Source organism: Desmodus rotundus, chromosome 4 (genome assembly GCF_022682495.2).
Source record: "Desmodus rotundus isolate HL8 chromosome 4, HLdesRot8A.1, whole genome shotgun sequence".
NCBI lineage: Eukaryota > Metazoa > Chordata > Mammalia > Chiroptera > Phyllostomidae > Desmodus > Desmodus rotundus.
The window spans coordinates 94,311,884-94,325,127 of NC_071390.1; the positions used below are offsets into that span (position 1 = coordinate 94,311,884).

Consider the following 13,244-nt stretch of genomic DNA (forward strand, 5'->3'; position numbering starts at 1 on the left):
AAATCACGAGGCCTCATGATTAAAAGATACTTTGCAGCAAGGGTCAGACAACTTTTATTTAAAGGGCCAAATAGTAAATATTTCAGACTTGTGGGCCATAAGCCTCTGTTGCAACTACTCAACTTGAGTGCTGGAGTGTGAATGCAGCCACACATACCTGAAGTATAGGTGCGTCTGTGGGCCAATGACACTCTACTGAGGAAAACAGGTGAGGGCTGGATTTGGCCTGCAAGCCACAATTTGCTGAATCCTGCTTTAGAGCATGTGGGACAAACTCACATCTTGAATACACCAAGATAACGTAGACAACTACAGATCCTTCGGTGGATGCTCTATATGTTGTATGCCAAATAGGATATGACGCATCTCCTGCCCTGAGGAAAATCCAGGAAGGTTCGGACAGATATCTTTGAAACTTAGGGACTCCTTTAAAGTAGATACAGTCCAGAAGAGCTTTCTACAAGTCAAATTGCTTGAGATAATCATGATCAAAATTCATTTCAATAACTTTGAGTATACTCACTATGAGCAATAGTTGCCATGTGGAAAATACGGAAAATATTTTTGAAACAAATAGGAGCCCAATAATTAGTGTTTAGCATACCCATTTGCCTCCTTGGCACGTTCACTTGACTGGTATCCTTAAATTTGCTTTTCCCCCTGCCTTCCCGGTTCAGTGCATAGCTCAACTGTCCCCCAGTTGCACAATGCCAAATGGAGTGGCCATTCATGATTCTCTTCTACTTCTCACCTCCATCAGCTCTAGATTCAAAATATATTCCAAATATTTCTTATCACTTAATTGCCTACTATTCCTCTGGAACTCATATCTCTCCCCTTGGTAGCTATAATAATAGCCATCTAAAAAAATCTTTTTAAATTTAAACTTGGCTGCTTCATTAGTTCCCTATTCTTATGGCAGGCAAGTCTTTACAGGAAGTAGTCCCTGCCTTGTTGCTCAATTCATCATCAGCAAGTCAACCCCTGTTTAGATCAAAGTCAGGGGGCTCTTCCTGCCTCAGTCTTCTCTGCTTTTTTTTAAAAAAAATTATTTCATTGTTGTTCAATTATAGTTGTCTGCATTTTCCCCAGACCACTCTCCTCCACCCCAGTCAAACCCACCTCCCTCCCTTGCTTCCACCCTCCCCCTTGGTTTTGTCCAAATGTCCTTTATAGTAGTTCTGGAAAACACTCCCTCCTCCCCTCAGGTTATTGTTAGATTGTTCTTAATTTCAACGTCTCTCGTTATATTTTGTTTGCTTTTTCTTTTGTTGATTATGTTCCAGTTAAAGGTGAGATCATATCTTCTCTGCTTTTCTATGCCTCAGTGTTGTTCTCTCAAGCTGACATCAGCTTCCTTCTACCTTTAATGACTCTGCTTAGATATCACCACTCAAATAAGCCTCCTCCAACCACCTTAACTAAAGTTGTATCTTCATTTCCCTTCGTACTAGCCCACCAATCTGCTTCATTTGCTCAATAGTACTTACATTACTAACAGTGACATATACTTTATTTTTTTTAATTTTGCTGTCAGAATGTAAAGTCCATGACACAGAAATTTCTTTTTTCATTTAAAAAATGAAAGTATAGTTGATATGTAATATTATGTTAGTTTTCAGTGTGCAACATAGTGATTTGGCATTTACATGCATTGGAATGTGATCACCATGTTATATCTAGTAACAAAAATTATTACGACATTATCAACTCTATTCCCTATTATAACCTATAACTTACTTACTTTATAACCAAACATTTTCACCCCTTCACCATTCTACCTATGCCCCACCCCAGGCCCTTCTGAAACCATCAGTTTGTTCTGTTTCTATGCATCTGTTTCTGTTTTATTTTGTTTGTTCATTTGTTTTGTTTTTTAGATTCCGTATATAAGTGAAATCATACTATATTTGTCTTTCTCTGCCTGCCTTATTTCACTTAGCGTAATACTCTCTAGCTCCATCCAAGATTACTTGTTTTACAACAGTTACAGTGTCCACCACTAGGATATGGCAAAAATACAGGGCCCGGCACAAATAATGCCCCATTTTTATTACAAAATCTTTTATTACAAAACCATAAGCATGTAATTCTGTAACATAACAATATCACACTCAAGAACACCATATGACATTTTAGATAAAATGTCCAAATTAAAGGTATAAATTATTACACCCATATTAGTACCCTACCAACCACACTCAAGCAGGTGTTACTTCTGTTGGACCCTATAGATCTCTGGTAAAAAAAACATATGGAATGAATGAATGAGAATAGAAAATAATAGTAATAGTTATAGTAATAAATAAGACTAATTATACCTGCCTAGGTTTAAGGGAAAATTAATGCTTTGTTTAATATATCTAGTTGGATAATCACACCTACCATTTTTAAAGCACTCTTATGGTTAGTCTCATATCTTATTTGTTGATGTCTACAAGAGAGATTCTTATTTTGCACATCTGCAAACATTTTCTGAGACAAGTGAAACTACTTTCTCAAGGGAGTACAATGATTATAATTCAGATCTCTTGGTTATAATTTCCATCCTCTTTTACTAAAGTTGACAACTCTTTCTTTCACTAAACTATTTTGAAAAGAAAGCTTATATAATTAAGTCCTACTTTTCATAATACACATGTGTTTTGAGAAAGGGCTAAGATCTGATCTATAGAGGAAGTGATTAAATTTAAATAACAAATGAGTGTAGTGCATCCTTTTAACCTATTCTGAAACTTAGATGTTTAACAAAGACCAACATCTTAGTCAGGGTAGTTGGTCAATTAAAATCTGTTCACTGAGTTTGATTTTCCAATATGAAACTAAAGTCTTATGAAATGCAAATGAACTTCTAAATTGCTAAACTTTAATTCACATTAATCTAAAGCTACGCTTTAGTCAAATAATTTGGTTTCAAAACAGAAATCTTAAACAGTACAACAAATAACTTTGCTAAATATTTTTATCTGACAAAAGATATTGTGTTTCCGGTCATATAGATGTGTATATAGTTACACACAGAACATCATTAACAGGTCCAAGATTAAAAAAAATACCATATACAGTTATTATAATTCTTTACTGATTTGCTTAAAATAATTTACTATAAACAATTCAATTTCCCTTATTATTCTTCCATATATGGCATTGACTGAATCATTGTATGTGAGATTATCTCTTGTTTGTCTGAATCATGACTTGTGACTAAGACTTTATCTTGAGGATTCATCTTGTGTCTGTTCACAAGAAATGATACAAACTAACTAGCATATAAGAAATGCTATGACAATATTCCCAAATAAGTTGCATAAATAAATCATGCCATTTACAAAAGAAATAATGAGTCCGGGAGATCAGATAAATTAATGTTTTCCAAAGGACGAGATGCATAGCACTGTGTGAGAGATTCTATAAGGTGGTACTAGAGAGTGGCATTAAATAACATTGAAACACTCAATTAGGAAGTTATTTCTTTTTAGTTTTCTTCCAGTATTTGATTATTTCAAAGAGGAAGTTTTAAAACTTCAGTTTAGTGCAAATATGTCATTAATGACTATCATGGGTTTACCTTGACTTTCTTTTTCTTGTTTTTAGGAGAAAGTGAGAATACAGTCTGTACTACCACAAATGATGCAGATGAGTGTCCTACATTTGGGGAAATTGCAGGGGCCAGAACATCCAGAATGCAAGGGATAAGCCTGGCCCTGGGAAAACCATCTTCACAATCATGATATCTCCCCTGCCAGGTATTTGATTAATTTTTGTAAACAAGGACAAGCAAGCTTCAAACTCAGAGCCTTTGGCCAGCAACAAAATCTAGCTAGAACTTAATTTTATTTTGCTTACATCATAGTGATTTTATAGCTCCTGCTTAAGCCAACTGAAACTGGTTTTTCATTTATGATGGTTTCCTTTTCAAACAAATTTACGAATAAAAAGTGCATCAATTTAAAGAAAGTACTAAATAAATAATAGAGCAGATGGTACACATATCTGGCACCCCTCATTAAGTTGTGGGAAATACTGAGGTATGTATAGAATTTGAATAAGAAATTGGAACAAGGGCAAGGGGAAGGAGAAATAAGGACCATACTAATGAGGAGGCAGGAAACACATACACACAGGAAGTCACGAGTAAATCCGGAGTGGTGGGCAACATGGAGAAAAGCACCCTGGTTAGCATTGCAGGTTTACATTCTCTCAGCCAGTCACTCAGTCACTCTCTTGTGCTGTATTTATTGAACCCCTACCTGTCACGCATATGATACACCCAATTAAAAGCTAGTTGTTTTCTACTTCCTTTAGATACTTTACATGAAGTATCTGTAATAAAAATAACTGTGATATAGTAAAGTTTATGGGGTTTGAGGCAAGAGAAATGGAGTTTGAGGCAAGAGAAGCAGAGTTTGGATTTCATTTTTTTAATTTAACTCCTGCCAAGGTATGTAATCTTCACCTGTTTTCTTATTTATGGAACTGGTATCATCAATACTAGCATTGCCCGGCTTTGCAAGGACACGTATTAATAAAATAATAACTAAAATTTGCTGTGTTTACTTACCATATATTGTTTTAAGCTTTATATGTTTTATCTCTTTTAATATTCACAGGAATCTGATAAGGGTGTAATATTATCATAAACTATTTTATGAATGAGAAAACTGAAGCACAGAGAAGTTTAGTAAATAAATGATTGTACCATTATTTGACCCTAAGCAATATGACTTCAGAATCATTATTCACAACCAATAAGCCAAGTTTCTCTTAGCATAGTTAGAATGCACAATTTTTATTTTAAGAACAGTATGTTGCCTTGAAAATCACAGGCTTGGGTGTAGCTCCTCTCATCTTCAGGCAGTAATATATCTAAAATATCTACTTGGTTATCATACAATTATCTATGCTTTGTATAAAAGTAAATCCCATATTAAACTAGGACAAATTATTCAAATGGAAACATGAGATAGACTACTTATTATATATAAATATAAATAAGTCCTTAGTAACATACTGATTATCTATGTGTTATTCATTTCAAATTAACAAAAGCCAGGTTTTCCCCTTCAGATTTCAATTCTGTAATATTGTATATGCTATGGTAGCAGAAGTTTTGGCTCAGAAAAATAAAAAATTCTATTCAATAACTTTCTTTACGGGAGTTATGTATTGGCATTTTGCTACCTAAAATCTTATTCCACAATTTTTTCCCATTGGCTAAGTCTGAATTCACCAGAGGAAGATATTGGAGTAGCATCCTCTTCCCTACAGTCTTGCTTTCAAATCTGGTTATTGAAACCTGAATGATTCATTTTCCACCAAGAAAAGCATCTATTTTGCTTTCTTTCTTCCATCTTCCTTTTTCCTTTTATCTTCTTTCCTCAGAAATCATCAGGATGTGCACAGGAAATGAAAAAAGAAGAGTCAGAGAGGATGCCATATTTTCAAGCCTTTAGCAGAAATAGGGAACTCAGGAAGCGACAATCTGTAGTTTTATGACAGTTTCACACCCAGTCCTTCCACAGTTTAGATATTGGAGGCTTGACTTTTCCATTAATGGGCACTCCTCAGTGCCTGGCAAGGAGCCCTGCATATAGACAATGACAAATGTATTGGTGATGAAATCTAGGTGTTGTAAGAGCAAATTCAGGACATGGTCTGGAGTGGGTTAAATGGTGACACCCCTTCCTTCCCTGAAGAGACATGTGCATCTGAAACCTGTGAATGTGAATTTATTGGAAAAAGCGTGTTTGCAGATGTTATTTAGCATCTTGAGATGTAATCTTTCTAGATTAGATTGGGCCCTAAACCCAATGACACTTGTCTTCATAAGGGAAGACAAAGACAGAACAGTAGACACAGAGGAGAAGGCCGTGTGAAGATGGAGACAGAGAGTAAAGCAATGTATCTACAAGCCGGGGAACATAGAGGGCTGCTGACCCTCCCCAGAAGCTAGGAAGCGTGATGGCACGCAGATGCCCTCTAAAGGATCCTTGGTGAATGAGTTAATTTGTAATTAATTCAAAGGGCCCCCACTTCTTTAATGTCAGAACAGTGAATGAATGAGGATTTCTATCTTAAAAATTTTAGGATTTTGAGAATGTGTCTTCTACAGGCAGAATAAAACAGAATAAGAGCAAACAAGGTAATACACTTAACATTCATTAGATTCCACGTATAAGTGAAATTATATGGTATTTGTGACTTTTAATGTTTCTTGTAATATTGGTTTGGTGGTAATGAACTCCTTTAGCTTGTCTTGTCTGGATTTTCAACAGAAATATTTCAGGCCATAAGGGATTGCCATGAAATATTCAAAGCCATGGAAAGCAAGGATCTACACCCAGGACTGTTTTACCCAGCAAGGCTATCAAAGAGAGAGAGGGTGGGGGGTGACAGAAAGAGAGAACTTTAAGAGAATGGGAAAAAATTAAAGAAAAATGTTGTTTTCAGGCATCCTTTTTTTAGACCTTCAATCTGCCTTTCTGGGGAGTAAAGCAGAAACTTCATTAACTTTTCTCTACTCCAAATCAAACCTGCACTTGATATAATGTACCCACAGTGCCTTTATCTGATATCCAAGGACCCATTGCCTATATAGATCCTGTATAGGGAGATGAGTCATCAGCTGCTCAACCTTCCCCTACTAGTAGATTGTTTTGTTTTCTTCCTGCCTTTCTATCTTGGCCTCACTAATTTTAAATGTTTATGTATCTGAAGAATGGGAATAGAAAGGGTGCTAACCAGGAATCTGGGCAGGCTCCTGGTTTCATCATGTACAAATGGAAATGTGTGTAACTCACTATACCCCGTGGAGTCCATGCTAAGGAGGAAGCACCTTGAGAATGAGCATGATCTGGGGAGAAATGAATTCCATAATGAAATATCTAAAGGACTTAGCATAGTCCTTGGCTAATGGAAAGACGAATAGAAAGGGCAGCAGTAAATACCCTTATTTCATTATTTTGCTTTCTGGGGTAGTTGATTTTTCAAGAAAAAGCTTTGTGGGTGTTTTTTAAAACTACTTGGAACAAAGCAAATTCTGTGTTTAGAAGCCAAATGAATACAGTAGTCCCTAGAATTGAGATGCAGAGGGCATTTTACTGTACACATCAAAATAAAATGAGGAGTCTTAAGTGACTTGTAGGGTTGGCCACTCACTTCTGTATAAGAGCTAGTTTGAATAAACTATGGGCCTGAATGACATTGTCCTCACCAGTCACTGAATGTGTATAACTGCAGCATACTAATTATTGGAGTGTAAGCTTCCATTGTTACATATTTTGCAGATTCATATTTACTTTTATTTTTGTTTGTATTCAGGGCAGTCATAGGATGAGGTCCATGAGGCTTTGATTTCCTAAAGGCACCTTTCAGACACATATTGCTTACAAAATAGGTTCTACTTGTAAGAAGCCAAACACTACCCCAGGAAATGCTCTTCATGTGAAATAGAAATGACCCTGCTCTTCCAATTCCTCTGTGTGGTCACTGCCTCATAAAAAAAGTATTAGTTCACAATTATTGTGTGAAATCAGACTCATTCTAGGCAACCTTATTTATGTTGTGCTTAACATGATTACAATGAAAAAGAAGAAAATGGATATTCCTGATGTCTTTCAAGACAAGAGTGGGCCTTGGACATCATGGTTCCCGCTTGCCATCTCTTTTATCTAAGAGGTCTCCCAGGAAGAGACATAGAGACTGAGTCATCTGTAGCTGCTGCTTATTAAGGATGATGGATATGTCAAAAATGCATCCATTATTTATAATAAATGGTATCTGGTAATGCTGTTATGAAAAATTACTAGCTCTTCTAGTCACTATAATTTCAATAAAAGTACAGATTCCTTTATATCATGGAGGCCAGGATATGGGAAGTGCTTGTTAAGAAGGTATAAACTGGAAAAGAAAATCTATCAGAAATTTGTCCTGCTATTCTCTCTGTCCCTCACGAACAACTTAATCTTGCTTATAGGGTTTCTCCATCTTCCCATATACTGTCTCCATTCTTCTCTATCAACTCTACTTATTCATAAAGTTTTTGTTGTGTCATAGGTAAGCATGGAAATCACCATGGTTGTCTCAGACTCACTGTACTGAAACCTTGCTGCTTCAGTTCCCACACCTAATCACTTTTTTTGTTTCTTTGGGTTTTCTAGTTCATATGACCCAAGGAATTTGATTGGCTTAGGTCAACATTTTCTTTTCTTTTGTTTTTTTTATCTAAGCTTTATAAAGAAATTAAAAACTAAATCAACTAATTTTAAGTGTACAACTCACTACTTTTTAGTAAATTTATAAAAGTTGTGCAATAATTAATATAATCCAGTTTTAGAACATTTTCATTAACACAAAAGACTCCCGTGAGCCTTTTTTTGCAGTTAATCTCTAGTCTCATCTTCAGCATTAGGCAACCACTTGTCTGCTTTTTTTCCTTAAAAAAATGTTCATTCTGGATGTTTTATATAAATGGAATTACACAATATGTCATGTTTTGTGAAAGGCTTCTGTCACTGTGCATAATACTTTTGAAGTTCATTGTGTTATAACATGTATCAGTATTGTGTCTCTTTAAATTGCTGAATAGTATTCCATTGTATGGCTATCACATGTTTTTGAAAATTCCAAATTCATTCCAAATGGAAAATCCAATGGAATGTTCCATTTCATCAGTTCATAGATATTTGGGTTATTTCCAGTGTGACTATTATTAATAATGTTACTATTAACATTCATTATCTCAGTAGCACCCTGTCTTTATATCTATATCTTTAGAGTAAATTTTATAATTGGCTTGTGTACATCCTCCAACTTTGTTGTTTTTGAAAGGTGTTTTGGCTATTGCAGGTCCTTTTTATTTCTATATAATGTATTTTAGGAAGAGCATATCAATTTCTTTAAAAAAAGCTTGCTGTGATTCTGATATGGATGGCATTGAATATATTAATCAGTTATTTATCAACTTGGGAGAACTGATATTTTGAAATATTGAGTCCTCTAATCCATGATTAAATAATGTCTCTCCATTTAATTAGACATTTAATTTCTCACAGAACATGTTTTGTAGTTCAGTGTATAAATCTTACACACCTACGGTTAAATTTATTTCTATATATTTCATTCTTTCTCATGCAATTGTAAATGACATTATTTCCTTAATTTTATTTTTGAATTGTCACTTCTATATAAATGAAAAAATATCATTTATATTTATATCTCATATGCTGTGATACAAAGTATTCTTTATTAATTCCAGTAGTTTTATTGGTTTCTCAGAATTTTCTACACAGACGATGATGTAATCTGCTAAGAAAAATTGTTTTGTTTTCTTCTTTCTAAGCTGGATAAATGGTTCTATCTGTTTGTTTGTCTCTCCATGTATCTGTGTATCTATCACCTTATTGTACTATCTAGAATCTTTGATTATCATTTTTCATAGAGGTGGTGACAATGGATATCTTTGCTATGTTCCAGACATTAAGAGAAAAACATAAGATTTTTGCTATTAAGTATGGTGTTTGCTGTATGTGTTTCACTGATGTCCTTTATCACTTTGAGAAAGTATCAATTTATTTCTTATATCATGAGATTTTTAATTATTAGTGTTTGTTAAATATTGTCAATATTTTTCTATACCTACTGATTCTACTAATATGGTGTATTATATTATTTGATTTTCATATGCTACACCAAACTTGCATTCCTGCATAAATCCCATGTGATCATAATTTTATATCCCTTTTTATATGTCACTAAATTTGGTTTGCTAATATTTTATTAAGGATATTCGAATCTATATTTATGAAGGATTTGGCTGTAGTTTTCTAGACTTGCTTTCCCTTTTTATTATTTTCTAGCTTTGGTAGTAGGGTAATACTGGCCTCAGATAATTACTTATATACTTTTCCCACTTCTACTTCATGAAAGAATTTGAAAAGAATTGTTTCATTTCTTTTGAAAATAATTTACAGAATTCACATGTGAACTCATCTTGAATGGAGTTTGCTTCATGGAACAATTTTAAATTTCTAATGCAATATCTATAAATGTTTTAGGTCTTCTCAGATTTCCTATCATCTTGAGTCAGTTTTAGCAATTTGTTGTTTCTAAGAATTTTCCCATTTATCAAAGTTTTCTAATTCATAGGCCAAGTCCACATTTTTTGTGCCAGATACCACAGGTGACTGCCCACCCTTGAATTGATCTTCATCAGCACCCAGCCATTTGTGGCTGTGGAAGGGTAGAGTATCACCGTATAAACCAATACTGCCAAATGGTTGTCTCACTTGGTAGAGACTAGGAGAGAATTTGGGGAAAGCATGACTCTTCAGTAGCAGTGGTCTAGAAAAACATTCTGAGTCTAATTCTATCTAACACACTAGCTTAACATTTCAGCACAAATTCTTATACTTACTTTTGTCTTGGGAACTTTGTAATGTTGAAACAGTACTTGGAAGTGAAAGATTTGTCACTGTTACAGTTGCGGAGGTCAAGTCTTTCTTCAGGACATCACTGGTTGTAGCTCCTAATTATGTAAAAAGAATCAGCAGCCATCAGAGGTATAATCAACCACCAAACAGTCTCATTAGTATTCATATTAGCATCCAGTTACAACTTAAAGATTAATTACTGAAAGTCTTCTGATCAAGATTTAGAAATTGAACATTCTAATGTCTACATTTTAGTGATCCAGTTAAAGAAATTAAGAGGCACATTAGACTCTCCTACATGCTTGCAATAGGTTATCTCATTTAAGTATAATAGTAATCCTATGAGTTAAATAATAATTATGATAATAATTTCATCTAAAAATCTCAGAAAAGACTTCCAGCCAACATGGAGGTATAAGTAGATACACTTTATGTCCTTGCACAACCAAAAGAAGTACAATGACAAATTTAAAAACAAAAAATAACCAGAACTGCCAGAAAATTGAACTGTATGGAAGTCTGACAACCAAGGAGTTAAAGAAGAAACATTCATTCAGACTGGTCGGAGGAGTGGAAATGGGTAGCCAAGGTGGAGAGGATGCATAGCAAGGTGGAGGCTGGAGGACCTGGAAGGCGAGGTGGCGGCAAACTGGGCACTTCCACATTTGCACGTGGTTAAACCAGGAGGAACAACTGCGGAGCAAGACAAACTGAGCAACCCGGGATTTGAGCTTGGGTAAATAAAGCCTCAAAACCCCGGCTATAAAAACCTGTGGGGGTTGAGGCAGAGGGAGAAACTCCCAGGCTCACAAGAGAGTTTGTTGAAAAGACCCACAGGGTCCTAGAATGAACACAAACCCACCCACCCAGGAATCAGCACCAGAAGGGCCCAATTTGATTGTGGGTAGTGGAGGAGGTGACTGAAAGCCAGGTGAGAGCCAAGCAAGCGCCATTGTTCCCTCTTGGACCCCTCCCCCACATACAGCCCCACAATGCAGTCATGTGGGTTGCCCACATGGTGGATTCCTAAGGCTCCACCCCTTACTATGTAACAGGTGAGTCCAGACAAAAAAATGTGGCCTAAATGAAAGAACAGATCAAAGCTCCAAATATAAAACTAAACAATGAAGAGATAACCAACCTATCAGATGCACAGTTCAAAACACTGGTAATCAGGATGCTCACAGAAATGGTTGAGTATTGTCACAAAATAGAGGAAAAAGTGAAGGCTGTGCAAAGGGGAATAAAGAAAAATATACAGGGAATCAACAGTGAAGGGAAGGAAACAGGGACTCAAATCAACAGTTTGGAGCAGAAGGAAGAAAGAAAAATTCAACCAGAACCGAATGAGGAAATAAGAAATTTTAAAAAATGAGGAGAGGTTTAGGAACCTCCAGGACAACTTTAAATGTTCCAACATCTGAACCATAGGGGTGCCAGAAGGAAAAGAGGAAGAGAAAGGAATTGAAAATTTATTCAAAAAAATAATGAAGGAGATCTTCACCAATCTGGCAAAGGAAAATAGACTTCCAGGAAGTCCAAGAAGCTCAGAGAGTCCCAAAGAAGTTGGACCAAAGGAAGCACACACCAAGGCACATCATAATTACATTATCTAAGATTAAAGATAAGGAGAGAATCTTCAAAGCAGCAAGAGAAAGGGAGACAGTTAACTACAAAGGAATTCCCAGAAGAATATCAGCTGATTTCTCAAAATAAACCTTTCAGGACAGAAAGGCTGGAAAGAAGTATTCAAAGTCATGAAAGGCAAGGACCTACATCCAAGAATACTCTATCCAGCAAAGCTATCATTTAGAATAGAAAGGCAGATAAAGTGCTTCCCAGATAAGGTGAAGTTAAAGGAATTCATCGTCACCCAGCCCTTATTATATGAAATGTTGAAGGGACTTACCGAAGAAAAAGACGATGATCAAAACTATGAATAGTAAAGTGACAAAAAAACTCACAATTATCAACAACTGAACCTATAAAAAACAAAAACAAACTAAACAAACAACTAGAACAGGAACAGAATCACAGAAATGGAGATCACATGGAGGGTTATCAGAGGGGAGGAAGAGTGGAGAGAATGGGGGAAAAGGTACAGGGAATAAAAAGCATAAATGGTAGGCATAAAACAGATGGGGAAATGTTAAGAATAGTATGGGAAATGGGGAAGCAAAGAACTTATATGTATGACCCATGGACATGAACTAAGAGGGAGGAATGCTAGTGGGTGGGGGTTCAGTGCAGATGGAAATAAAGGGGAGAAAATAAATGGGACAATTGTAATAGCATAATCAATAAAATATATTTTAGAAAGACTCAGTAAAGTTAAATAATTTCCCTACAGTCACATAACTTGTAGCAGGAGAGAGCCAGGACATGAATCCAAGTTTTTGTGATGCGAAAGTTAATCACTCAACTACCCTAGGAAGGGGATGGTAAGGAAGCAGTAATAGTTGAATATGGTACCATGGTTCCCATGCTGTGAGAAATAATTTTTAGGTAGGTGTACTAGCCTTAAGGAAAAGGATCACAGGAGAAATAAAGTAATCTTTTAAGTATACTTAGTTCATTTTTTAAAAGAAAATTAACAACAAAAATAATCTGAGCTTTCAGAAATAACATTGGAATAAGTCTACTTGAAACAACCTGTATTTGCACACATCTTATAAAAACAAAATGATTGATGCCCTTCAGCCTTTTTTAGTAACATTGGGTTAGTAAAGAAAAACAGGTATGCTGGTCAGTGCATGCATGCATGTTTAGTGTTAGCTAGATAGGATGTTGGCCAGAAATGGGGGGAAAGTGATT

General features: G+C 35.5%; 1 protein-coding gene and 1 non-coding gene across 3 annotated transcripts in view; both read right to left on the reverse strand.

Moving 5' to 3' along the window:
* The window catches only part of EMCN (endomucin), a 93,665-nt gene that overhangs the window by 31,968 nt on the left and 48,453 nt on the right, over positions 1–13,244 (reverse strand). For both annotated transcript variants that reach the window (XM_045183791.2, XM_024574910.3), the window contains exon 4: positions 10,415–10,525. In XM_045183791.2, the coding sequence (XP_045039726.2) occupies positions 10,415–10,525 (111 nt within the window). The remainder of the gene's footprint in view (positions 1–10,414; positions 10,526–13,244) is intronic.
* On the reverse strand, positions 3,593–3,754 carry LOC112317883 (U1 spliceosomal RNA). Its single transcript, XR_002976145.2, has one exon. It is a non-coding gene; the product is annotated as a U1 spliceosomal RNA (small nuclear RNA).